The sequence below is a fragment of the Carya illinoinensis genome, chromosome 2 (assembly GCF_018687715.1).
Source record: "Carya illinoinensis cultivar Pawnee chromosome 2, C.illinoinensisPawnee_v1, whole genome shotgun sequence".
Lineage (NCBI taxonomy): Eukaryota > Viridiplantae > Streptophyta > Magnoliopsida > Fagales > Juglandaceae > Carya > Carya illinoinensis.
The window spans coordinates 24,860,891-24,888,794 of record NC_056753.1 but is presented as its reverse complement, the minus strand read 5'-3'; the positions used below and the strand labels follow the sequence as shown (position 1 = coordinate 24,888,794).

General features: G+C 39.2%; 2 protein-coding genes across 7 annotated transcripts in view; both read right to left on the bottom strand.

Moving 5' to 3' along the window:
* Nucleotides 1-1,425: 1,425 nt before the first annotated feature.
* LOC122300467 (bifunctional 3-dehydroquinate dehydratase/shikimate dehydrogenase, chloroplastic-like) lies at nucleotides 1,426-8,860 on the bottom strand. 3 transcript variants are annotated; one of them, XR_006240027.1, is made up of 13 exons: nucleotides 8,689-8,849; nucleotides 7,950-8,185; nucleotides 7,608-7,713; nucleotides 6,562-6,780; nucleotides 5,505-5,851; nucleotides 4,975-5,038; nucleotides 4,700-4,808; nucleotides 4,435-4,578; nucleotides 3,479-3,627; nucleotides 1,955-2,117; nucleotides 1,805-1,847; nucleotides 1,611-1,695; nucleotides 1,426-1,474 (listed from the first exon to the last, which is right to left on the bottom strand). XR_006240027.1 is itself a non-coding variant. In XM_043111150.1 (12 exons), exons 1-11 carry the CDS (start codon nucleotides 8,719-8,721, stop codon nucleotides 1,807-1,809), a joined length of 1,599 nt encoding a protein of 532 aa, XP_042967084.1. In that variant the 5' UTR covers nucleotides 8,722-8,860; the 3' UTR covers nucleotides 1,426-1,695; nucleotides 1,805-1,806. The 3 variants fall into 3 exon arrangements, 2 of the variants coding, with proteins under 2 accessions (XP_042967084.1, XP_042967083.1); XM_043111150.1 differs by having other exon boundaries at nucleotides 1,426-1,695; nucleotides 8,701-8,860; XM_043111149.1 differs by having other exon boundaries at nucleotides 1,426-1,695.
* Nucleotides 8,861-15,740: 6,880 nt separating this feature from the next.
* LOC122300466 overlaps nucleotides 15,741-27,904 on the bottom strand; it is a 43,291-nt gene continuing 31,127 nt past the window's right edge. For 2 of the 4 annotated variants that reach the window (XM_043111145.1, XM_043111147.1), the window contains 9 exons: nucleotides 25,611-25,708; nucleotides 25,417-25,524; nucleotides 24,396-24,453; nucleotides 24,036-24,269; nucleotides 22,662-23,877; nucleotides 20,235-22,559; nucleotides 19,726-20,141; nucleotides 18,342-19,226; nucleotides 15,741-17,779 (listed from right to left, as the gene is read on the bottom strand). In XM_043111145.1, the coding sequence (XP_042967079.1) occupies nucleotides 16,010-17,779; nucleotides 18,342-19,226; nucleotides 19,726-20,141; nucleotides 20,235-22,559; nucleotides 22,662-23,877; nucleotides 24,036-24,269; nucleotides 24,396-24,453; nucleotides 25,417-25,524; nucleotides 25,611-25,708 (7,110 nt within the window). In that variant the 3' untranslated portion in view covers nucleotides 15,741-16,009. The remainder of the gene's footprint in view (nucleotides 17,780-18,341; nucleotides 19,227-19,725; nucleotides 20,142-20,234; nucleotides 22,560-22,661; nucleotides 23,878-24,035; nucleotides 24,270-24,395; nucleotides 24,454-25,416; nucleotides 25,525-25,610; nucleotides 25,709-27,904) is intronic. The other 2 variants (XM_043111146.1, XM_043111148.1) reach the window with 2 other exon arrangements.

The following is a 27,904-nucleotide window of genomic DNA, read 5'->3' as shown; positions in this document are numbered from 1 at the left end:
GTTGTTTATTAAAATTGCCGGCATGTGTTTTTAAGATCATATCCCCCCTAAGTTCATTCTCATTCAAACCCCCCCTTTGAAGGTAAAGGAGAGGTCAGTCTTTGGGTAGGATGTTTACTATGGCATTTGCCCAATCGAATGCATTGTACAACAGATGTACTTACTATGGTAGTACGTGGATTACGATCGCAGAAGGCTTGGATCTTGCCGCTTCAATTTAAAGAGCAGTAATGAACTAGCATTACCAAAAGATCGAGTTCCCAGAAGCCCCTTAGACTAGCATCTCTTCTATATCCAAAAATCCCAAAAAATAGAATAAGCTTTCATGGGCAATTTCGTTGCATTCAATCAGATTTTGCTAGCTATTATAGTCTTAGGGGGAGAATGGAGCAATCCCACTCTAGTCCGTTCAAATTTTCTAATTAATTCCACTTCAGAAATGAGGACTTGGTTATTGAATTCGAAGTTTCAATAATGATAGACAAATCCTAATCGGATCAGGTTCAGGAGAGCAAGTTGCCATGGGAGACAAGGAAGTCCCACACCACCAGAGGCGTTTGCGTTTTAACAGTTCTTTCTTTCTTTTTTTGGGGGGTGAGAGCTCAAATCTATCCCTTCTTTTTTCCTGAGCCAAAACTTAAAATGAGCAAAGACAATGCAAAAGGTGTCTTTCTGAGTCAAATCAATCCACTCTGTGTTGCAAACATGCTAGCTCGCTGATTGAGTTGTTAGGATGGTGTTCAAAAGCAGCAAGAACATAAATATGACTTCTAAGATTGCTGGTCTGGCGCTTTCATATATTTACAGACTCACATTTACCAGGAGGACTGACTACAGCTTATGGACAATTCCAAAAAACGGTTCATTTTTCGTTGGAACCTTTGATAACTAGAACTCCTTATTTAGAGGAGAACGGAGTTCATTTGCGAGAACACCTTGAGATTCCTCAGGAAAGGTTATGCCATGTCTCCTTGTCATCAATATTTTTGTCAAACCTAATGACTTCCAAAAACGAATGTAACATTATGCTGGACGGCCAGATGGCTTGGAGGACAATCAAAAACATCTTGAGACCAAAGCACGTAAGGCATTTAACAGAGAGAAGTTGTCGATAAAAGTAAAAATTTTAAGGAAAAACCGTGCTTGCAGACTCAATATCTCAGTCATGAGACCAAGGTCAAGTTTTCCCCGATTGTTATTGGGGGGAAAAAACACTTTCCCAATGGAATTGTCGTGTCTATTCTAACAGAGCTTATGCTCCAGCATCGACTTCCCCCATATCTAGTTTCCGGCAATAGATAATGTGTATGAGTGTGCTCCTGTTAGGCTGACCATTCAACTTAGGGAGCAAGAGTGGCACAATGAGCTTAGTGCTAATGCATCAGCCTGTCAGAGAGATTTTACTGAAAGCAGATGGACAAGAAGTGTAGGAAGATCACAATGCCAATGTCGATTATTTGCGAGCGGTACATGTCTGAAATCCAATTATACAGACCAATAATATGCAGCTTTTATATTGGAATTATAATAATACAGAATAAATGTACAGCATAAATTCTTCTTAAAGAAGGTCATAGCACACATTTTATGATGCTTGAAGGCACACTTACCCATCTAACTGGCATGCAACAAAGCAATGCAGAATATCCTTGTTCACCAAGTTAAAGGAGAAAGCAAGCCGCACGCATGAATATCCTTGAAGCATTTAACAGGCCAACATGAAGCGAAGAATCCAAGAAAAAAATGTTAAAAATGAGCAGCATATGAAAATAGAATCAGCCACGTAAGAAGTAGACACACAAACCTCTAGTAATTGGCCATAACTTTTCTAAATAGCTCCTTTGGTGCTGCAAGTGAACAATAAAACAAGATGCCAAAAAAGGGAATATCAACTAATAGCTATAAGGTAGAGACGGATGGAAAAAGTCAGGCTGAATATTTACAATCAACTTACCGGGCAACCCAGTGAACCTCTCAAACTGCTCATATGCCTGTCCTATGAACATTTCCAACCCTGAAACAATATTGGCTCCAGATTCTTCTGCTTCCCTCAAAAGTCTAGTCATTTTGGGGGTGTAAACAGCATCAAAAACTAATGAGTATGATCTCAGAGCATGCTGCAAAGACAGAAAGCCAATTATTCTCTAGCTTCTGAATTCAATTACAAATTTATAGCATACAATTCTTGGAATCTTTCTGCCAAGTACTAATAAACTCCACAGATACAAAATGACATAGCATGGTGCAACTGGTCTAGTGTATCCCACGGAATAAATCAACTCAATTTCCCTTGATCAGATTTAGTTTGTTCATGAGGACATTTCAGATTGTTTCAGGCAGCTTTGGCTGCCATTAAACTAGGGTCTTTCTTCTTTTCTTTTCTCCACTAACTAGTTCGTGAGCAGGTTACTTTCAGTTTCAATGTTACTGTTATACCTCAAAACTTCAGGACTGAACGGACCCAAGACAATCCAAATCTTAACAAGAATTGAATTTATGAATTTAGTTACAAATAATTGACATGCTGGTTTCAAAGTAGGAAAATGAGAACCAGATAACTAGAGAATAGTCAGGGCCTTGAACATTGAGAACATAATTAGCCAACTTCTGAGCCAGTGCATCAGATAAAACAACCTCAGCATATATCCTTACCCTAATTATGACCATAAACTCACTCCCAAAAAAAATATGACCTTAAAACTGATTGGTGCTTTGCCTCCGTACAGTTATATGAGGAGCCTGGTCAATAATATGGGCTTTTTTAGAATTCCCGAAAAGAAGATTTGAAAAAACTACCCCACCTGAATTCAAACCCAACGTTTAACCTCATGTCGGTGGATTTTTTTTCTTTAAATTATTATAGTAGGAAATGTATATATAATTGAACAATATTGCTGGCAATCCATCCCTTCTTCCAAAAACAAGGATGTTATCATCTAATATGTATAAAGTAATTTACTTATAAAAAATATGTATAAAGTAATTTACTTATAAAAAAATATGTATAAAGTAATTCAAGCATTCATCATTATCTTTTTTCTCTTTCTTTTTTGTAAATATTCAAAATAACCCCAAACCACCAAGCATCAAAAGTTATTATTTTCGTTTCTCCACACCATAGTTCCATTCTAAATTCAAATTGAAACAAGTGGCCCCAGTCAGTTGCTGGTTGCAAAACCATAGTGACCCAAACTGAGTTTGACCAATGAATACGATCTTGTGCACAAACTCCTGAAGGGTCAGGTACACCATCCCTTTTATGGTCTTCATCTCCGCATGACCAAACAGATGCAGTTCTTCAGGTGAAAGAACAGGATATGTTACAGTTGCAATATAACCACAACTGCATTCTTCTAATGAAACAGTAGATATTCTTAATATCTTTTGATAGGGTTATCAAGACAAAATCAGCATAAAAAACCTTATTCAAGGAATGGATGATCATGCATGACAGAAACAGCATGGCAGAGAGGCAGACCTTAGGAATGGGCGTTTCATCAACTTTTGGTTGCATTCCAATGGATGTTGAGTTTGCAAGAATCATACCATCCTCTGGGTGGAAATTATCTAGATCGGCAAGAGATAAAGCATCTCCTCCAATGGTATCGGCAAGTTCTCTGGCTCGATCTTGATGTCAAATAAATGGATAAATCAGAAATCACCATTGAAATCATTACACACCTCAGCAATGTTATTCTGGAGGTTGGGAGGAAAGGGTCATGTTGCTAACATGTTATCAATCAGAAGCACACAAGAATAATGGTATGCAGGCATACTTGCTGTTTAGCATTCATTTAGGATGCCAGGGCCATAGAACGGAAGGAACATTTTAAAGCACAAAAACAAGTTAATGAAAAATTATTGTACTGCAATAAAGCATTTCTGGTATGCATTTCCTTTTTTCATTTTTCCTGCTACAAGGAAAGTTCCAATCATTTTTTTTTTTTATAAGTAAAAATAAAAGTGAGGGGTGCAACACGAGGACTTCCTAGGAGGTCACCCATCCTAGTACTACTCTTGCCCAAGCACGCTTAACTTCGGAGTTCTGATGGGATCAGAAAAGTTCCAATCATTATAGTAACATTTCCTTCCACGATGTCATCTTCAAACTTCTTTTGTTGTTTTATCATGAAGGAAAAACTATGCTGTTAAATTCCTCATTTATGTTTGAAGGCAAACCATGGTGAAAACATATAAAAGACCATGCTATAGAAAATCATATTTGTAATGAATGCCAGATGCAGTCTCAAGCCATTGTAGAGAGCACTAAGGAGCCAATAGGACAGATTTTCCACCAAAAGGTTTTTGGATGGAAAAGAAACAGAGATGTGAAAGTGTTCATAATGCTAATTATAGGATCAGATAACAAGGTTAATATAAAGCCATGAATATGACACTAAGCACTTAAAAAACCAATCTAAGGCTAGAACTTACCATAAGTGCGATTGGCAATCACAACCCTGGCTCCCTTTTCTTTTGCCCCATAAGCAAGCGCCTTGCCAGCTCCTCCAGCACCAATGACCACAAACAACTTACCAGCTAAGGGTGAATCAGCAGTATTGCTACCATTATGAGAACCTAAAATGAAAAGCACAGCATCCAGAGCACCTTGACGTTAAACCAGAGGAGGAGACAGAAGATGAGCTTATGTGACTGTGAATATACACATATTCGTTTGCACAAAAAACAAGATAGATACCTCGCAGTCCATCTTCAATAGCAGAAATTGCACCAACATAATCAGTATTGTAACCAACTAACTTCCCATCGGTGGGTCTCCTTATAATGCAATTCACAGCTCCTATTGACTGTCAAATGTACTTAAGATGTGAACAACATATGTACTATTGCTTAAAGAAAAAAGAAAACAACAGATAAAGCTAAGGCATCCACAAATACTCTATTAAATTCAGTGCTGCCAGAGATTGTAGGCTTGGAAGTCGGACAAGCCCTGCAGGATGAATATTTTAATACCTTTGCAACTGGATCGACCTCATCACAGCACTTTAGAGCGGCCTCCTTGTGAGGGATTGTACAACTGTGTTTAGAAAGAAGCTACCTTATGTCATGCTTCAAGTATAGAATCACAATTTATTCTAAGTATTCAGGCAGATTCATGTACCGATTTTCCAATATATACAAATAAGAGTAATGTTACATACAGTCACTTTTGCGCACTCTCTGCACACCATTAATATGATTGGCTGCATCAAATTTTTTTTAATACACAACCAATCGCATCAATGGAGTGCAGAAAAGAGTACGTAAAAGTGACTGCACATAGAATTTTTGTACAAATAATAAAACCATTGGATAAAATTTTAACCACAACAATCATACAAAATCCCTGTCACTCTAAAATGCAAACCAACCCTCCCACAACTCGTGGCCACCAGAATCTCAAAAAATTGTGATCTTGAGGAATGCAGACCAATAACACATCATAATTAAAATGCAACAAGAGGCTGTAGATCAACTCAAAGACTACTTAAAGAGGAATGAACCTAAATCCAGCAAAATCTGTGGATGAGTAGGTTTGAAGAAAATTTGCAATGTCATCCACCAAGAGAGGAATAAAAACTCCATTGAAACAAACTGACTTGAATGCTTCATTGTATAAAATAGGTGATTTGCTGTGGTGAACAGGCTTCCCAATTATGCCAAACACTTTTGTATCTGGTCCTATCTGTCTGAGGTTGTATAGATGTAAAAGATCCTTCATTGTTGGTTGACCAGGGGCAGAAACTATTCCCAACTCAATGGTACCAAACGTGAGATACCCACCAAATTTTGGGCATAGTATCCGCGACATAAAACCTCTCTCACCCATAACAATTCCTATAATTGGAACCTGAAAATTCCATAATTAAATAAATCAAAAGAGCTTTAAATATGTGAAGAATCTAGGAAGAGATAATGATAAGAAGTTCGGCCATTTCTAGTCAAAACAAGTAGCATATGATCAGTTCAATAGAAAGAAAGAAAAAGGTCAGAAGGGGATAATTAGCTTCAATGTTTACACTAGTCATACTGACAAACGAATTACTTCCGGAGTAGGATGGAACAAGCCTTATAATATGAACAGAGATTTCCCTAAGAACCAGGTCAACCATAATAAGAGCCACTGAGTCATTTATTGTAAACTTGTCGTAGGCTTAGACTAAAACTAGCCTAGTCCTGGTCGGGCAGAGACCAGGGATGCACAGATCACAATCCTTTTTGTTACAGTTTGGGAATCATACATCCCTTGTGTTTGGACCAGCCACTGCATAAAAAACCCAAGAATAGCGGAACTAAAACAATGGAAATATGCATGGGGAGCTTGCCTTAGACCACAGATTTCCCTGTTAGTTTACGAACATGTGTAGACACAAGGAATAAACAAAACCATGTGGCTGAGATCTAAAAAGGGTTTTTTACAGGATACATATTAGTTTTTTAGTTAAGGACAGATAGTGGAACCATTTATAGTGAGCAAAAAGAATCCAAATGAAAATGGAAAAAAATTATGGACTAAAGTTATCGTTTAAGAAGAATTGCCATAATATATATGCTACTTACTTGAGAATGCACAGTTAATTGGAAAATGCGTGCCACATCAGCAATCTCCAATGCCGTTGTTGCAATCTTCACTATGTCAGCACCAGTTGCTTGTATTCTTGCCACAAGGTTGCCAAGATCCTCCGCAGATGGAGTGTCATGATAATTGTGAGAAGATACAATGACTTTGAAATGTTCAGGCTTCCTTCCATAAATGGAATCATTGAACTCACAGGCAACCTTCAAAAAGAAATAACGGACGTGAAGATTATTTGAATTTTATAATCCTAGTAGAAATTCCAAAATTAAAGTAGGATAGAGGAACTCTAATATTAAATATCTCATATATAGCCCTGGTCATAGGTACCTGTTTAGAACAGAGCATCATGAGAAATTATCCGACAAGTTTATTGATAATTTGGTTCCTTACTTTGAGTTCATAATATAACATCCAGTACTCAGCATAAGTTTCTCACAAAAAATATACTAGTAGGAGTTCAAAAGCAAGACAATATCAGTTAAAACATTCAAACTTTCTGTTCAAGATCAAAAGTTAACATGTCACCCTCATTTAGAACACCCTAACCTTACACAATTTTTTCTTTTTGTCACTGAGAAATTCATCAAACGAAGGGTGCAAAATCTGTTATAAAAAGTACATTCTGTATTTAAAGAAAAAGAAATAAGAACTTAAGAAACAGACCAGTGTTAGAACAGTCAAATATGACAGAAGTGCAATGAAGTTTGCAGTACATAATGTAATGAAGCTCATCATACAAATTTTCATCGGAATGGAATGCAGACAGATTACTTTGGAAGCGACAAACTCATAAACATTAAAATGAAGGTAAAAATTTCAAAGAAATCTTCAAGAAGTGTCATGCTTGGGTTCTATGCGAACCATCTCAAGCCTTCAACCACCTAAGCTTTCCAAACACAGCACAAAACCTTTGAATTCTGTTTTAACCATAATAAATATTAGCTTAAATCACATACGCTAACTCCTTGCTAAAATAATCACACCACCATTTGAATTTTTTTGATTTGCATTTCAATGGGGAAGCAACCTGGAGCTCAACATCAATGTAATCAGCTCCAAACTCCATGGCTAATCGAAGGGCATCCAATCGCTTCTTTTCATCACCATCATACTGACCACCTTCCCATTTTGGTCTAGAAAAATACATAAAATCAGAAAGGTCTATGCTGGAGACCGTTAAGGTTACGTAACAAGATCAAATTATATTGTCTCCGGATCATGCACAATCATTCCAACAAAATGAAACCGAGATTTTTAAAGAAAAACTGCATATCTCAGACTATCCAGACTAAGTTTATATTGTATGGATTTTGACATGCAAAAATAACGCATAAAGAGATCAATCTTAAAAGAATTCCCAGTCATAAACCTGTAAGTGAATAGAGTGGGCAACGGAGACGCTTTAATAATAGTTTTGAGATCATCAGAAGGATTGAAGCTCTTCAAACTATCCAATCGGATCTCTACAAGGTCAGCACCACCTTGTTTCGCCTTGTTCATATTAATCACCATCTTATCCACGGATTCCGCCATTATAGGAGCACAGACTAGAGTTGGATTATTCCTCCCTCCACTTCCCATTTGCAGGGCAGCAGAAGAAGCAAGCTGAAATTAAATTAAATATAAACGACCAAAAGAAATTGATGAAAAATTCAGACATCAATATTAAATCGTTTTTATAAGCACATTGAAGATCATTTTGGTTGCTGGGAATCGAGGGAAAGCAAAAATGCCCTCTTAAATATGAAAAGAAGTAACAAACAGGGGAAGGACTATCCAACCAATTAATTAATCGTAATCAAGCAGCATTCAAAATTCAGCTCTTTGTTCAGTTGTAGAGAAAACAAGTGAAAAACTTGGAACCTCGTAAAAACCAAACAGGAAAGGAAACAAAAGGCGAATGAACGAATCCGAAAAAAATTAAATAGTAATAAAAGAATCAGTTTAGCTGCTCAGAAAAATTTGCAATCGGAAATGAAAATATGCAGACGCCGGAAATGGACGAGTTGAGAATTCGGACTTTTTTTTTCCGGCGCGTTTTCTTAGCAGCCAAAAGGGAAAGGAAAAGGAAATACAGAGTGAACAAATGGAGGAGGAGGAGGAGTTACAGTAAGTGGTACCAGAACGTTGCTAGACTCCATTGTTTTCTCGAGTTTGACTGGCGCAAAATGCACAACACTCTTCCTTCGTTCGTGCGGTTTGGTTTGGTTTGGTGAGTGAATGTATGTTTGTATGAGTGGAGGTTGGTGGGGGAAGTGGCTATCGGACCTTACGTTTTGGTTTGCGTGTTAAGTTGGCATTTTCCTGTGCATGAACTTGGGCTTTTGTATCGATTTGACTATCCATAGGACCCCACCCCGTATTGCAGTTTTGGATTTCATTCTTTTCCAATCAGTTTTAGGCTTACCTCCACTTTATGATGTTGTACTGGCTCAACATTGACACGTATATTCTTTTTCAACAAATTCAAATAGAATTTTTCAAGCATAGGCTCCTTAAGGAATATATACATATATATATATATAATTCATTACAAATTCATGGATTTTAAAATTCTATTTTTCAAGCATCTTCTATAACTTTTGTTTTGACAAACAACAAAATATCTATAAATAAATCGCAAAAATCCCACCAGCAAGATTACAAAGAAGGAATATGTGTGTGTATATAACTCACTATTTTATGAGCATAATTGTAAAAATATTATACAAATATTGATATTTTAAGAATTTGACATGATATTTCCACTCATTAAAATCATATACTAATACGAATTTTCATTTTAAATATAAGGCTATGAATTTGTACACGTTATCATTATTTTTAAATGAGATATTAAATTATAAATTTCTTTGACAGGGTCTCAAATTTCTAAGAATAATAGATGATATTGTAATCAAATCGAGTTCGAGTTAAGTAGTGCCTAGCCAAACTTGACTCGATTATTAAAAAATCAAATGTTCAAACTCAACTTGAATAAGATATTTTCATGTTCAAACTCAACTAGAGACCGATTAAAAACTAAGTGGAGGTAGCGCTAGACTAGACTAGTTTATCATTTTTTTTAAAGAAAAATAGAGTTTAATAAATAAAAAATAAAGAAAAATAAAATAATATATTAGAATATTTTACTCACAATTGTACAGTTAGATAAATATTTTTTTTTTTATTGCAGTAACAATATTTTACAAAATAGAATTAAATGTCAAAAGAATATATGACTATTTGGTTGATCTTATACAACTCTAATCAATTATACTTTTATAAAATAACAATATTTTTATAATATTTTATAATTATGCTCATAAAATAATGAATTATATTTACACATGTATATATTCCTTAAGTGAGCCGATATATGCTTGAAAAATAAAATTAAAAACTGAGTTTGAATCTCCAACGTTTGTTTAAAAAACAATATACGTGTCAATATTGAGTTATTAGAATAGGAAGGGCTAGATAGAGCAATAGCAAATCCTCAATGGAGAGATCTATTCTCTGAGGTGTGGGTGGAGATTATGGTGGCAAGAACCTCTGACCACAAGCCTATCTTAGTACATCTAAACACACGGATCTATGGGAATGAGCCTCTGAAGAGAACAGGGTTTAAATACGAGGCCAGCTGGGCTCTAGATGAGGACTGTGGGGGGTTCTTGAGTGAAATTTGGAGGGGGAAGGAGGGGGAGCCTAAGAGGATTATAAACCTACTGAATCAGAGCAGAAGAGTCCTGCAAAGCTGGAGCAAGCACATGAGACAGAGGGAGAGGAAAGAAATGGAAGAAAAAACTAAACAATTAAAAGCCTTTCAAGCTGAAGAATGCAGTAGCAATGTGGAGGAACTCAGGAAGGTAACCTCAGAGATGAATGTACTGCTAGAAAAAGAAGACCTCAGGTGGAAGCAACGAGCAAAAAGGAATTGGTACAAGCAGGGGGATAGAAATACCAAGTATTTCCATGCGTGTGCAAATCAAAGAAGGAAAAGAAACTGCATAAAAGAAGTGGAGGATGAGAATTGCAAAATGGTGAAAGGACACAAGGAGGTGGAGGCAGTTTTCAGAAACTATTTTGAGACTTTATTTCAATCCTCTCAGCCTGGAGTAGAGGAGATTGACAAATGCTTGCTAGGCATGAGTGGCAGAGTCACTAATGAGATGAATGACAGGCTGAAGAAGAAGTTTACAGAGATGGAAGTGACAGAAGCAGTGAAGCAAATGGCCCCTTTAAAGGCCCCAGGACCTGATGGTTTTGGGCCTTGTTTTTATCAAAATCACTGGGGCATTGTGTCAAGTGAAGTATGCAGAGCTGCGCTGGAAGTCCTAAATGGTAATGATATAGATCCAAACCTCAATTACACCAACATAGTCCTGATCCCAAAAACAAACTCACCCAGGAAAGTAACCGAGTATAGGCCTATAAGTTTATGCAACGTCATGTACAAAATTGTTTCTAAAGCCATTTCCAACAGATTTAAGCATGTCTTAGCTGAGATAATATCACCTACTCAAAGTGCCTTCCTGCCTGGTAGATTAATAAATGACAACATCATGGTGGCATACGAGTTGTTGCACTCTATGAGAAAGAGGAAGAAGGGGAAAGTGGGGAGTATGGCTTTAAAATTAGACATGTCGAAGGCATATGATCGAGTGGAATGGGGTTTCTTAGAGGCAGTGATGTTAAAATTGGGCTTTTGTGAAAAATGGGTTGAGTTGGTGATGAAATGTGTTAAAACTGTTTCTTATTCAGTCTTAATAAATGGGGTGCCTGGTTGTAAATTCTGGCCACAAAGGGGGTTGAGACAAGGGGACCCCCTATCACCATATCTGTTCCTTGTGTGTGCTGAAGGGTTAAGTAGCCTACTTGACTACTATGAGAAGAGAGCCTTCACAAAAGGGGTCCAAGTTGCTTGAAGGGGAACTAGCATAAATCATCTACTCTTTGCGGATGATTGTATTTTATTTGGAAGAGCAAAGATTGAGGAGTGGAGGAAGATTCAAGAAGTTCTGCAGGTTTATGAAAGAGCGTCAGGGCAATTCCTCAATAAAGAAAAAACTTCTGTCTTCTTCAGTAGCAACACCAAGTATGCTGATAAGCAGGCTATTCAAGAAGCTGGCCAATCCTATGTGTGTGGAACATATGAGAAGTACTTGGGTCTCCCTGCTATGGTGGGGAGATCAAAGTTTAATACTTTTAGAAGCATAAAAGAGAGGATTTGGAAGAAAATGCTTAATTGGAAGAACACTTTTTTATCACAGGCTGGAAAAGAAGTGTTAATCAAGGCTGTTCTCCAAGCAATTCCTACCTACACTATGGGAGTGTTCAAGTTACCCAACAGATTATGCAAGGACATTAATGTGATGTTCTCAAAATTCTGGTGGGGGAAGCAGAAGGAAGGGAAGGGAATTGTGTGGAGGAAGTGGGAAGGTTTGAGTGTGCAGAAAAGGAATGGGGGAATGGGGTTCAGAGACATAGAGAGCTTTAATACAGCCCTCCTTGCTAAACAAGGATGGAGGTTGATCAAATACCCATCCTCCTTGGCAGCAGTGATGTATAGAGAGAAATACTTCAAAAACAGAAGCTTCTTGGAAGCAAAACTGGGAGCTCAACCCTCTTTAGTGTGGAGGAGTATCTGGTATGCCAGGAATCTACTGAAAGAAGGTTTGAGATGGAGAGTGGGGGATGGGAAGGACATTAAAATATGGGGGTCAAAATGGTTACCAAAACCAATATCTTATGCTGTCCAATCCCCAGAAAACCAGATGATGAAAGACTCTAAAGTAGATGAACTTATTAACACTCAGGAAGGGGAATGGGATGAATTTAAAATTCGAAGTCTCTTTATAGAAGATGAAGCCGAGCTCATTCTAAGTATCCCTCTAAGCAGAGGCAACATGAAGGATAAGTTGATATGGGGTCCTTCCAAAAGAGGTGTTTTTTCAGTTCGTAGTGCTTATTTCCTGGACCTTGAGATAAAAGAGAGAAACAAAGGTGAAGGCTCCATTGAGAAGAAGACAGATGAGAGATGGAGGAGCATATGGGATCTTGAGGTACCAAATGCTACAAAACTGTTTCTCTGGAAAGCTGCTAGTAACCTGTTACCAACAAAAGAAAACCTATATAAAAGGAGGGTGACAGAGGATATGGGGTGTCCTATTTGTGGAGCAGAAGTGGAGTCCATAATGCATGTGCTGTGGGAGTGCCCTGCAGCAAATGATATATGGGGACAGAATGAAAGTGGGGTTAAGAAATGGGATAGATCCGAGAAGGATTTCTTGAGCATGTGGGGAAAGCTTATGAATAGAGTGCCAAAGAACCTATTGGAGGAAGTGGCTGTGTTGTTTAGAAAGGTATGGTTGAGGAGGAATGATTGGTTATTCGTGGGAAGAAAAGCCTGCCCAAGAAAAGAGATAATATCCACGAGGGCAGCTCTACAAGAGTTCAAAGACTTACAGGGCAATAATTCTAAGCAGGTAGCAGTTCAATCAGGTTTGACAGGAAGTTTGCAGTGGGAAAAACCTGCTCCAGACTATGTTAAGGTGAATTGGAATGCATCTATAGAGATTAAACAGAACAGAATGGGGATAGGGATCATGATCCGAGATGAACATGGGGAGGCCTTGGTTGCAGTGTGTGATAGGAGAGAAAATGTGATGGATGCAGCTGTGGCAGAATGTGTAGCACTAAGGAAGGCAGTGGAACTTTGCATAGCATTAAATATTCGGAAAGCAATTTTCGAAGGTGATGCAAAAGTAGTGGTGAAGGCTGTGCAGGAAGCTGAGGAAGACCTGCCATTGTTCAGTCCTATTGTTGAAGACATTAGAGTTTATTTTAGGAACAACCCTGAGTGGAGTATACAATTTGTATCTAGGAAAAAGAACACAGTAGCACATACTTTAGCAAAAAAAGCTCTAACTATAGAGGAAGAAACTGTATGGATTGAGGATGTCCCGGTTTGTATAGAGGGATGTCTAAAGAATGACAAAGTTGTAAGAAGAGAAAATGAATGAAAAGTACTGAGGTATTATTTCAAAAAAAAAAAAGAATAGGAGATGTCCTATTAATGATAAACTGGAGGTAAGCCGAACCCTTCAAATCATCTCATACGAATCAATTGTCCAAAAATTTTTTTCAACAAACTTGTGTTAAAGTTAACAGAGAGAATACAAAAATTAAAAGAGACAATACAAGTGGTGAGGGTAAGGAACCTGACAAAAATTTCTAGAACTTACAGTGCATACAATTAAAAATAAAAATAAACAAACAATGGAACCAACAAATTGGATCTGGTCCCTTGTTCCTTAGCCATGCCAAGGAAGGAACCTCTTTAATAGCGGTTATAAAATCCAATTGGTGGATTTACTGAATGTGGTTGTCATCTACATCCATGAAAGAGGCATTGCTAATGTATGTTCCGAAGTCATTAATTTGACGAAGATCTTCACATCTTTTCTCTTAGATTCTCGGTTAGGAAAAGTTAAAATATAGCATAATAGCTAGAATCAAACGATCTGGGTCATTGGTAGCGTATTGAATAGACACACGGCAGAGTAGATATCTGAGCTATATGCACTGACAAAGGCGAGGCAGAGGGACCAATATCCGAAGGATTTGGAGCTGAGGAGTCCAATTGTATTGTGTGTGTGCCATGTGGTGGTCAAAGACCGAAAAATGCGCCGAAGCGTAAAAAACTCGCACAACTTGGGTGACATGTGTGGGTCACGCAACCCGCACTCGACAGTCATTTGGCAACTCCTCCCCTGGGGTTTTGAAGATCAACAGCTCATGGACACAATAGTGAGGTGTGTGTGGTAGACCAAAGGCCATGGATCAAACATTCCTGATCTAGTGGAATTTTAAAAAAAAAAAAAAATTGATGAAACAAACTAGAAAAAGCTACCATGTAGCGACCAGGGAGGAGGAGAGGGAGGAGATCCCTTCCCTCCCATGAAGGTTTATGGTGGAGGTTTTGGTTATTGTTGGATGGGGCTATGGGTTAGAGAGGCAAAGGAAAAAGTTTGTATTCCTTTTGAGTTAATAATTAACATTGTCAAAACAAAAATAATTTTATGTTGAGAAGTACTATAGAGATAAAGAGATTCCACAAAAATAATCTTACAAACTAACATGTCTACTTTATTATAATAATATTTTTATGATAAAGTAAGTCTAACGTACCATATCAAGACACGTTAATTTGTAAAATATGTTTGTGATTGTAGCACTTTTCTTAACTAAATAAAAGTAAAGAACTTCAGGTTGCATTTATGGATTCTTAATTGCTTTATGGATTCTTAATTGTTGTATGTCTAACGTACCACATTAAGACACGTTAATCTGTAAAATATGTTTGTGATTGTAGCACTTTTCTTAACTAAATAAAAGTAAAGAACTTCAGGTTGCATTTATGTATTCTTAATTGCTTTATGAATTCTTAATTGTTGACGTACCACATCAAGACACGTTAATTTGTAAAATATGTATGAGAGAGAGAGAGAGAGAGAGAGAGAGAGAGGTTGAAATTGAGAATTAAGGTTTCTTCAAAGTTCTTACCTAAATATTAAGAACCTAAATATTAAAGCCTCTTATAGAGGAATCCTAAAATATTTATTCCTCCTTTAATATTATCCAAAATATTTATATGAATCACAATAAACCTTATACAATCCACTTCATATGGCCCTCTTCCACTTTATTGCCTTAAAATTGGATGGTAACTTTATGAGATCTTATATCTAGAATTGAACTCAAAAGTAATTCGAGCATGAAACTCAATAGTGATTGGTTTGAACATCATGGCTTAGACAAGTAAATATTATGTGAGAAAATGTAACCATGCTCAAATCTCTTTTATTTGCAACAAATTTTCACAGTTTGCATTTCCTAGTCGGATTCATTTTTGGGTTACCGTCATCTAAAGTATGGATCACATAGGTATTGGATTTCATAAAGATAATAACGATAATGATACTGAGGATATAATAGATAGTTAAAGATCGACTTCTTCCTCTTATTATGGAATTAATAAAGGATTTTTAGCTTTTGTGAGATCCTTTTTGTCGGTATACTTCGACAACCTAATTAGCACACAGTTCACATGGGATGGGCAGACAAACATCATTCAGAAATGAATTGGACCAACTTCAAGGCCATTTTAATGTTTTACTTGCATGCAAATCCAGACTCCAATTTCCTTGCATCTGCCAAAATATAATTTTTACATACAGCAAAAGCAAAACATGAAAATGTCCTGAAGAGTTTGGCTAGATTGCTTAATATATAACAATGCTCGATCAACAAATAACTGGAAAGCAGGTGATAACTTAGATATAGGGTAATAAAATTCTCAACTACATATCGTCTAATTGAGCCGTTGTAGAATCAATTGATATCAGCAGGAAATGACAGCAAGAACTGTACAAGGAAATTCTACATTTATACTCCAGCTTCGGAAAACTTTAACTTATCCACTTCCTCTGAGCTATCAGCCGGAGCCTTCTCGGATGAGTTGAGATCCACTTCTTCTGGGCTCTCGGCCAGAGCCTTCTTGGATGAGTTGAGAACCACTTCTTCTGAGCTATCGGCTGGAGCCTTCTCGGATGAGTCCTCAACTTTTTCACTTTCTGCAGGTGATGAACACACAGGCAAATCCACGTTCGCTGAAACATTGTCTGGCAGAGTTTTATGAACCGGCGAAGCATCCATTTCATCGACTGTGTCAGTTACTACTAAGCTGCCAATTGGACCCTTCTCAGACAAGCCCTCGTTATTTTCACCCTCTGCTGCTGCGATACTTTGAGGCAGACCCAAATCTTTTGAAACATTTTCTGGCACAGTTTTATCAACCGGCGAAGCATCCATTTCATCAACCGTATCAGGTTTAGAATCATTTGTTTCCTCGGTTGCTACTAAACTGCCAATTGGACCCTTCTCAGACAAGCCCTCGTAATTTTCACCCTCTTCTGCTGCGATACTTTGAGGCAGGCCCAAATCTTTTGAAACATTTTCTGGCACGGTTTTATCAACCAGCGAAGCATCCATTTCATCAACCATATCAGGTTTAGAATCATTTGTTTCCTCGGTTGCTACTAAGCTGCCAATTGGACCCTTCTCAGACAAGCCCTCGTTATTTTCTGGCACGGTTGTATCAACCCGCGAAGCATCCATTTCATCAACCATGTCAGGTTTAGAATCATTTGTTTCCTCGGTTGCTACTAAGCTGCCAATTGGACCCTTCTCCGACAAGCCCTCGTTAATTTCACCCTCTGCTGCTGCGATACTTTGAGTGAGATCCAAAATTTTTGGAACATTTTCGAGCACGGTTGTATCAACTGGCGAAGCATCCATTTCCCCAACCGTATCAGGTTTAGAATCATTTTTTTCCTCGGTTGCTACTAAGCTGCCAATTGGACCCTTCTCAGATAAGCCCTCGTTAATTTCACCCTCTGCTGCTGAGATACTTTGAGGCAGATCCAAATTTCTTGAAACATTTTCGGGCACAAGCCTACAGACCACAGCTTCAGACACTTTTGATTCCTCCACTCCCACTGAGCGGGAAAATGGAGCTCTTTCTGAGTTCTCAACATTTTCTTTCTCAGGCACCATGGAAGATGAAAGCAGATGAATGTCTTCTGACATATTTTCCCCTTGCATAATCTCACAAACCTGAGCTTCAGATCCGTTTGTTTCCTCCTGTGGCACCGAGCTGGCAACTGGAGCCATATCAGAGCAGTCCTCAACCTTTTCTTCCTCATTCACTTTGGAAAATGAAGCCAGATTATTGTCTTCAGATATATTTTCACCCTGCACAATCCCAGGAACCTGAGATAAATTCATCCGATCATTTGATTCCTCCACTGCTACTAAGCTGTCAACTGGACCCTTCTCAGATAAGCCCTCAATATTTCCAACTTCTGTTGCAGAGGGACTATGAGGCAGATCCATGTTTTCTGAAGCTTTTCCTGGCACAATGCCACAAACATGAGAAACCATAATTTGATCATCCATTTCGGCTTTTGATTCCTCCAGGGCTGCTGAACTACCAATTGAACACATATTGGAGTCCTCAACCTTTTTCTCCTCCAGGGCTGCTGAGCTACTAACTGAACACATATTGGAGTCCTCAACCTTTTTCTCCTCCGCCATGGATGATGAAGGCAGATCAATGTCTTCTGATATATTTTCTTGTGGCAAAGTCCCACAAACCTGACACGTACATATTAGTCACTAGTCAGCACAAATCAGTGAGTGACAAAAAGGACCCGAGCCTCAGCTCAAGATGTGAGTGTAGTCATGGATGGGTGCAGTAACTAACAACAACAAATACCAAGACTATCACAGAGAAGAATCATTAAAAAAAATCACGTAAAAGCCACTTTTGAAGCTAGAATACTGTAAGGCATTTTATCATAAATGGACAATTGTAACTCAATAGAATACTTGTAAATTTAAGAGACAGTTCGTACAAAAAAAAAAATAGGGTGTTGATTGTTTCTCAGAAAGGAAAAACATTACCAAATGCATAAAAACTGGAAGTAATACATAGTAAAATTACTGTAAGCATGATTTTCACTCTCTAAAACGGTCTAGTCCTCCACTATGATAGAAGTTAATGCTTTTTGTGGTCTGAGTTGGATTCGATAGAATAACTTTAATCCAGTAATTTAGACAGCCCTACCGGTTTTCAAGATCAAGGTTCAAAGTAGGGAAAATTTTTCAAGGATTTTTGGTTTTGATTTATATAAATATCCCACAAAATCCCACAAACCTGAGATGCACCATCTCCACCACACATCTCAGCTTCAGGACAAAATGATTCTTCCAGGCTGCTAACTGGACCCTTCTCAGTCAAACCCTCAGTTTCCTCTTTCTCTGTTCTTAAAGAAGATGAAGGCAAATCCATGTTTTCTGACACAGTATTTTCTGGAACAATCAGACAAGCCTGCGATGCCTCCATTTGATCACCCATTTCAGCTTCAGAACCATGAGTTTCCTCCAGTGGAACTGAGCTAGTAACTGGATCCTTGTCAAAGCTGATCTTTTTGTCCTCTTCCTCCAAGGAAACAGAAGGCAGAACCACATGTTCTGATATACTTGAAAGTAGAAGCCCACTGTGCTCAGAAACGTCTATTTGTTGAGCCTCTTCAGCTTCCAACCCTTTTGATACATTCACTGCTTCTGAGCTGCCACCAGGACCCATCTCCAATAAACCATCAACATTTTCACTCTCAGTTGCTGATGGACATATAGGCAAATCCACACTTTCTAAGACATTACCTGCCACAAGTTCATGATCCAAAAAATCATCTGTTTGATCATCCCTTTCAGGTTTAGAACCAACTGATTGCTCCATTGCCATTATGCTACCAACTGGACCCTTCTCAGATGAGCTCTCAATATTTCTACCCTCTGTGGCTGAGGAACATTGAGGCAGATCCATGTCTTCTAAAATGCTCACCGGTGCAGTCCCACAAACCAGAGGAACATTCATTTGATCATCCATTGTAGGTTTAGATCGTTTTGAATCCTCCACGGCAAATGAGCTGCCAAGTGGACTCATATACGTGTCAACCTCCTTTCCCTCGGTCACCAATAATGATGAAGGCATTTCACTGTTTCCTGATACGTTTCTTTCTGGAAAAATCTCACAAACCTGAGATGTACATATTGATCACAACAAATCTATCAAGTGGCAAAAACATACTCGAGCCTTTGCTCAGGAGGCGAGTGGATCACGGATGAGATATTAATATTTTATGTACAGTAAAGATATTGCAAGGCATATAATGTTTATTAAAATCAATGTTCTTTGCTCTATTTATTCATTTGCAAATGAAATATATTTGTTAGTAAATATGTACAAAGAGTAGCAATCATATTAGAGAAGATATTGAACTTTCTCTAACATACATACTTATGTATGTGTGGGCATAATTGTGTGTTGTGCGTGCGTGGATGTGTTTTGGTGAGTGTGTGGGAGCGTGCACACACACTATCACCTTGTCTTAAAAATCGAAGAAGCGTTTTGATAAATTTCTCTAATCTTAATGTCAATCCAGAAGTCCATTGGCTTTCAAAATCGACATATGATTAGACAGTTTTTTAAAGGGACTCAAAACTGTTATATTGCTAAATTTGGCAGTCACACTAACCTGAGATGCATCAGTTGCATCACTCATCTCAGCTTCAGGACATTCTGAATCCTCCAGTAGTACTAAGGTGCTAATTGGATCCTGCTCAGACAAACCCTCAGTTAGGTCCACTTCCATATTGCAAATCCCAACACAGTCAGCCCCAGAACTTTGAATTTCTGGCGGCAATGGAACATCATTAGCATTAGCAGATGCAACCACTGAGTGCACAGTCTCCAACCTAACTTCCCCTTCATCTTCACCAACACCACATGGAACACCTGTTTGGCCCTTGTCAGAGGGAGTCTGATCTGATTTTGGAGTACCATAACCTGATGCAGTGCCAACTGGTTCCTGAATATCTCCAGCATTAATATCTTTTTGGGGAAGTTCCAAGCCCTCTACAATAGCTTCACCAGAGCATTCAGTAGCTTTAGCTTCAACAGAAGGCAAGTTGAATTTATCAGAAACACTCACATTAAAATTATTAACGTCAGAATATTCTCGAATTAAAGGAAGTAGTGTGGAACCTTGAAGACTTTTAATGTCTAGAGAAGAAGATTTGGGAGACACTTCTGGAGAAGGGTCTACACTGTTTTCAAAATTACCCTTGGTTACACCAGGATGCTCCACCACACTGGAATGATCACCAATATCATCAGCTATTATGGGACTCGTGGTACACTCAATGCTTCTGACATCACAAGGAGAAGATTCTTCAACAGCACTCTCAGTTTTGTTCCCAGAACCAATCTCAGTCTCAACCACATCAGCAGCCACTACTAGGCGTGAGTTATCTGGAGTTTCCAAAATAGGTGAGGTGCCTCTAAGATGATCACCAACATCATCAGATTTTCCTAGAACTCCAAGACCTTCAGGGAAGTTAATATCATCAGAAGATCTCACAGGCACCTGAACAAAATGTTTTGTTTCATTTCCAGAACCACACTCAGCCACATTAGGAGACTTCACCACGTCTGAATGATCTGGATTTGTTGGAACAGCTGAGGTAGTTCCAGGATTCTCACTGGCATCATCGGTCCTCGTAGAAATCATGGGACATACTTGGCCACTAATATCAAGGGGAGATGAATTTGGGGACTTTCGTAAAGAAGACTCAGATTTATTTCCCAAATTATGATCAAATTCAATAGCAGGCTCCACTTCACCTGGCCTCACCAAAAATGAACCTACCTGGTCCCCAGAGACCCCTGTACTAAATCTAGCAAGATCACCATCCAGACAGGCAGGATCAACATCTTTCTGGCCAGAACTGAGAGAGTCTGTACATATCGTCTCCATTTTACTTGGCATGTTTGGCTTTTCATTAGAAAGCAGTTGGGTAGTTCCAGGATTATCATCAGCAACTTCAGTCTCTGTGGAAATTGTGGGATATACAATGCCACTAACAACATCAAGGTGAGATGACTTTGGAGACTCTTTTGCAGAAGACCCTGTTTTTTCAGTGGAATCATTATCAAAAGCAACAGGAGACTCCACCTCAACTGGACATATCGAAGATGAATACACCTGATCGCTAGAGGCCCCAGTGCTAAATCCAGGAAGATCACTATCCTGAGGTGTTCTCAGGCAAGCATCAACATTCTTTTGGCCAGCATTGAGAGGAGCCGCACAAATGCCCTCTGTTTTATTTGGCAAAGTTGAGTTTTCATTAGAAAGCTGTCCTGAATCTTCCACCTCACCAATGGAGCCAGAAGCATAATTGTTCTGAGGTTGGTCTCCATTGATCATGGGAACAAGGCTCTCACTCACAACAGAGGCCCTGTCATCTTCGACTTTCCCCTCAGCTTTAGTCTCCAATTGCTCTTCAACAAAAGCTGGAGGTGTTTTTTCCATGGTTGGCAAAGCTGAACATGCTTTATCCTCCGACCTCTCAATTTTGGTTACCTCCACTGAGGTTTTACTTGATACAGCTAATTTTGGGGGATCCCTCCCTTCACTTCCAAATGACTCGACAATTCGAGTTTTTGGAGAGCAAGTTCCTGAAAAAACCTCCTTCATCACACGAGCAACATCATTCACATTAGCAGTCTGAATTCGACCTAAAGCAGACGTCTTATCTGAAGTCCCAGAACCACTTTCAAGCTTTGCTGATGAGCTGGTTGGCTGCTTATTTTGGGTAGCATTGGCTGATCGCTCTTTTCTTTTTGGATCATGAACAGTTAAACCTCCAGGTGAATGGACTTCACATGCTGGAGCTTGAATAACAACGCTTGGTTCCTGCACATCAGTTCCCTGCTTACCTCTCAGGGAAATGGCTTTGGTCCCCATCGAATCCCCAGATCTATTCTGTGATTGCAGACTTGATTTTTGATCCTGACCAAGCAAACCATCAGGAACAGCAGGTGCTGCTATAGAATGTTTCTTTCCTCTGCGCCGGGTTGCCTCTACTCTGGCTGGAGTCTTACGACCTTGCCTTTTGATTTGTATAGGTTCAGAAGGGCAAGGAGGGATAGATTGAGAGGCTGGGGCAACATAAGCATAAGAAGCAGTTGACTCAGGATTAGGAGCAATCTTGGCAGCAACATTAGGCACTGTCACACTGAGGCCTTCCATGGAAGGAGAGCTAGAGAATGAATCAGCTGGAAGAGCAAAAACTGGAGCTGCAGCATTCGAAGCAGACACCACCGGATGGCTTTTATCCTCTGAACTATAGCTTTTTATCGTCTCAACAACAGTATTACTTGATACAGTTACACTTGCAACAACCCCACCTGGGCTATTCAAAAGCTCACTAAGTTTCGGTTTTGACAAAACATTTTCAGACAAAACCTCAACTGCCACAGGTTGCTTCTCACACATACCAGTATTTTGAGTTTTCCCTGAGGCATTCCCTGCACAAATTTGACATCCTTCAGTTTCTCAAGCCAATAAGTCATCCTTCACCATATGTGATGTAACAATTTCATCAACTTTTAAAGATGCATAGTACTTACCTGGCAATCTGGCAGCATTTTCTTGCATTGTTGATGAACCTGTTATCTGCTTGGCTTGGGCAACATTATCCAGCTGTTCAATTAATTTTTTATCCTGACCAGAAACACCGTCAGGTGGATGACATGTTTGCTCCTGGACAACAGTTGTCATTTCATGAGCATTATTCTCTTTCTTAATAAGCTCTGAATAACCAGATTTATCCTGTGAATGTGCATTTGGTTTTGAATCCTGGCCAGCCAACACACCTGAAACTGCAGGTGAAACCATTGCTGGTTTCCTCCCCCTACGCCGAGGCACTCCACCTCCACTTGGAGTCTTTTGGCTTTGAGCTCTAATTTGCAAGGGTACAGAAGGACAAGGTGGGGTGGATTGAGAAACCAAAGAAGCAGAAGGCAAAGGGGGGATTGCCTGAGAATTCAAAGCAATCCCCACATCAGAATGCTGATCAGTTCCAGTAGAACATGTTAAGGCAGCAGAACTGGGTAAAGAATCTGAAGTATGGTCAGATATATTTCCACTCATGGCAATGGCTTGACTCCCAGATGGATTTAGGGCTTGAATTTGTGATTGCTCATTTAGTCGTGGATCAGGACCAACTAAAGCATCAGGCACAGCAGGTGTTACCAGCCCCGGTTTCTTTCCCCTACGCCGGGGGGCTTCAACTCCACTTTGAGTTTTCCGACCTTGTCCTTTTGCTTGAATGGATACAGAAGGGGCAGCAACAGTTGGTTCAGAGCCAGGAGTAACAGGAGGTAAAACAGTGGCAGGCTGAGAGCTTGGTGTAATCCCTACACCAATATGATGCATGGTTCCACTTGTACCCTCCCCTATAGTAGAACCAGGTAACAAATCAGAACCTGATGTTGAATTTGTCATTTCGACAGGTCCAGTAGGTGCTAAAGGAGCCATGGCAGCTGGTGACTTATCCAATGTTGTTCTTTTCGGCCTTCCTCGGCCCCGTTTTGAAGGCAGTGTTACCTCTTTGCTCTGCTGCAAAATCAGAGGCTCCCCTGATGGTGGTGGGGGGGCCAGTGGGGGGGGCAGTGGGGTTGGAGCATGAGGTTCAAAGCTAACAACAGCCCCCACAGACCTACTAGAATTTGTTGCAAACTTTGTCTGCATCCCTTCTTCGTTTGGTTTGGGAGATTCAGGGGAGTCAACCTTACAAATCTTCTCAAATTCCTCTTCAGTCCATTGCTCTTCATAAGAACGCACCTACAAAAATACCAATTTCAGAAAAATGAAAATTCCCAATCCATTCAAAGGGAGTCAAGGGACACAATAGTCTATATATACATGTACTTATTAGCATATAGCAGGAAACTACAGTAAGCACATGCTCAAATTATGCTTATCAAACATGATCGACAAACCTCTCTAGCCCGTTTGCCCCGTCCATAGTGTTGAGTATCAAGGCCTCCAAGATACCCACTCTTCCGCTTTACCCCGACGTTAGATACTACCCCAGCCTTTGGCACTTCATATATCTTCATTGCTTCACAAAATTCTTTCAAGTCGTCATCTGTAACAAGGCGAGCAGGCGGGAGGAGAGGTAAAGGATCAGAAGCATCCATCCCATGTCCACATACCAATTTCTTCCATGTCGCCTGCAGAGATTTGAAGTTCTTGTAAGTCACTTCATTAAACAAGCAGCAATTCAATTATTCAAGGATATTTAAACAGCCAAAAATCAACAACCGAGACAGCCTTAGTACATATGCATGCATGCATACCATCTCTTGCTCCCGCCTTTGTTTGTCAACTGATTCAAATACATCAATCTCTGATTCACTGCCAACATAGGATAGTCATGAATTGTAGGCTATAAAGTTAAGATTTCAATAATGCAGGGAAGGGAGGTTCTCAGGAATGGAAGACATAGTGACAATTTAAACAAAACCAAAATGTAAGGCTATTATAATCTCAAAAGCTGGAAAAGAAAGTCGGGGCATTATGCAAAAGCACAGTGATGGAGAACAATGACATAAATACAGCAAAACAGATTATTATTAAGTCCATCAAAATTTGAGGCCAATGCAATAATCCTTTCCGGTTGCAAAATTACCTAACCGTTTTGATGTGCTACAAATTTCTATGATGGAACATGGTGGCTTGTGACTTAACAGTGTATAAGCCGTAACACGGTAGATGGCCAAATACCCTGGGTTATGCCAAAATCAGTGGTAGATTTACTCACATGTTGGACTAAACTTCATGCTCTCAAGTGGCAGCAGCATGCAAGATGATTACTTTGTGCATTATGTAGTGCATTTGGTTAGAAAGGAAAGAGAGGTGTTTTAATAATAGGGAACGCAATGTTGAAGAACTCTGGAAAATTTTTATGTGTTCCTTGTTTAGTTGGTTTTCAGCTATTGTACTTAATGGAGGGGCTGTCCATGAGTTTTTGTCCTCGTTTTTCTAGTATCAGATTGTATTAGGCGTTTCTTTTGTATACATCCTGTGTACATGGGCTTCGCCTATTGCTTTTGATGAATAAAACTTTTACTTTAAAAAAATAAAAATAAAAATTCAAGAATTGTTGATAGCGTTTGGTCCTTTTATTAGGTAACCGAATAATGGGAAATATGCACTCATCTATTCACATTAACTCCCTGACTTGTTGTTTTTAACCATGGTGGACATGTTCCACAATAATGCTAAGACACAAATAACGGCTTCTGCAGTCTCATAAATATCCAGGCATTTGAATTGAGTGCAGACAGAACTATTGCATAACTACAAATTAAGATAAACCTGCGGGCTATGATATCATTTAGGGCATCATCATCTAGTACGGGTGCAGCTTCCTCTTTCTTACACTCCCGCAGGAGGGACTCCAAGTACTCTCTCCGATCTTCAGCACTGTGATAAAGAATTTGTCATGGAAACTACAGAACTCGTTGGAAATATATGATGCAAATTTCAGCTAAACAAATATCCTAATTAACCTTGTATTATTGTCAAAGAAACCAGCGGTAATGCTTTGATTAGCAACTCCCAGTTTGTGCTCAGCTGCAGCTCTGACTTGTTCTTCAACAGTTTGGACCTTGTCACAAAAAATGTGATCTTTCAATACAAAAAAAAATCTATTTGTAAGCCTCTTTATTGATACACCCAAAACACTGCTGATGTGGAAGGCTTCCACATTAGCTATCATAAAAAATATTGGCGCTTTGACCTTTTTAAAATTGTAATAGGGCACACAGCAAGTGGTGTGTTTACACACTGGCTTGTATGTAGCAAAACTCCTCAATATAATTTAGGAAAAACATAACATATACTACAAGGAACTTGAAAAACCATGTATCTAAATGTTGAATACTTTAGTTAATTTTAGTTCCACATTTATGTAGTCCAATTATCCAAAAACCAAATTGAAAAGGAAAATTATTAACACAGCAGAACAACTAGGAGAGGTGGAAAGGACCACAAACTAGAAGCCCAATTGTTAAGCAGAAAAACACCATTTTTTAATCGGTAAATAAGATCTTATTCGTCATAAGAATAGGCAAGAGCCCAAGTACACGGGGACATATACACGAGCGTCTGCTATTAATGATGTTCTATTGAAAACAGAAAAACAACTCTCTCACTGATGATTCTTCCCAGTGACTCTCACTAGCAAAACCAACTCATTCTCTAAGTCATTCTCCTTTGGCGTCGTTGGCTGGGAGTTTGTATTCACATATAAAGTTACCATCAAGTTGAAGGTATTCGATTATTTGGCAGGGGAAACAATTTTAGCATTGTGTATTAACGAGTGGACCATGGAGCGAATTCACTCGTTGCCAAAGCCTCAGAGGGGAAGCTAGCGTGTTTTGGTTACCATCAACCATGAATGCCCTTATCCTAATACAAGAGAAGAGTCTATGAAGTCTGCTAGAGTAGGAGACAGAGTCTTTATTGCCTTAAGTTGTTCCAACAAATGGGGCAGGTATTTGGCTGTCACATATTACGGAAGCAGTGGCCGGACTGGCTTCATCGCCATACCAGATGGAAGAGCTACAAGGGATGGAGAGAATTGGTGAGGCACCGAAAAAGGTAGCAGTCTTTTTCAACTTGTTCCTAGGCTCTATGTCAAGGTATTGAGTTGCCATGGAAGCTTCATGGTGGGTTGATGTGATACTCCATATTGACTGATAAGTGTAGGTGGCGTACATCCCAAATTGCTTGGAAATGAGAATTTCTTACTCTTTATAATGGTTACAATAGGGCTCCAATTGTACCATCAAATAGTCCTTTTGGAGTGTAGGCCCATATGTGGCTCGGGCCTCCCTTGGGGTGTTACAGTTGACACTTTCAGCAGTAGGGTCTCGAAAAGGGCTATGATAGCAACTCTATTCAGGGTGACTGGACAATAGATGTATGCCAATGCTCTGCTGGGGCACATGATGGCAACAGTCGTATGCCATGGCTGGGAAACATTTTTAGAAGATTTCCTAGACTTGACTCAAACCACTTTCCCATCCTACTGGATTGCAAGCATTTTTAGAAGGGCAAAAGGTACTTCAATCTGAAAAACGTTGACTAAAATCTTAGGGGCTTTGTGGAGATGGCAAAAGTGGTAGTTTCATACCATTTTCAAGGTACACAAAGTGATGTCCTGAACCACCAACTCAAAGCTTTAAAAGCCGAGATGAAAGTTTGGAAAGAGCAAGTGTTAGGTAATGTGGAGACAAAAGAAGCTTTTTCTAGATTAACTTAGTACTCTTGAAGCTATTGAAGAGGGAAGGGCATTAGAGGCTGATGAAAGCCCAAAGAATTCACTAGAAATAAGGAAGGGGGCTTGCCCTTCTAGAGGACATTTGTTAGACATGTGCCCTATGGTTGAGGGATAGTGACAGGGGTACAAAGTTCTTAAATGCTGGCCAATTAACATAGACAAACCAAATCCATAGACATCTTGCGTGTGAATGGAATAGATCTAGCCAATCACCAAGAGATAGTAATCACATAGCACAGTTCTACAAGAGATTAACCCCTAGGGGTTGGCTCAAGTGGGTAAAGGCCTTGGTCTTGGTAGTATGGTCCCTCAGGTCTAAGGTTAAAATACTCTTAGGTGCAAACAATTTCTAGGCGCCATTGAATTGGAGGAAATTTCCTTGAATTACCCAATGTGCACTTGCCAAACTCCTAGTTGAGGGCCAGTGCACCCCTGGGATTAGTTGGGACTTTGCTCTCGGATACCTGGTGCCAATCAAAAAAATAAAAGGTTCAAGAGATTGCACAAAAAACTAGAGAC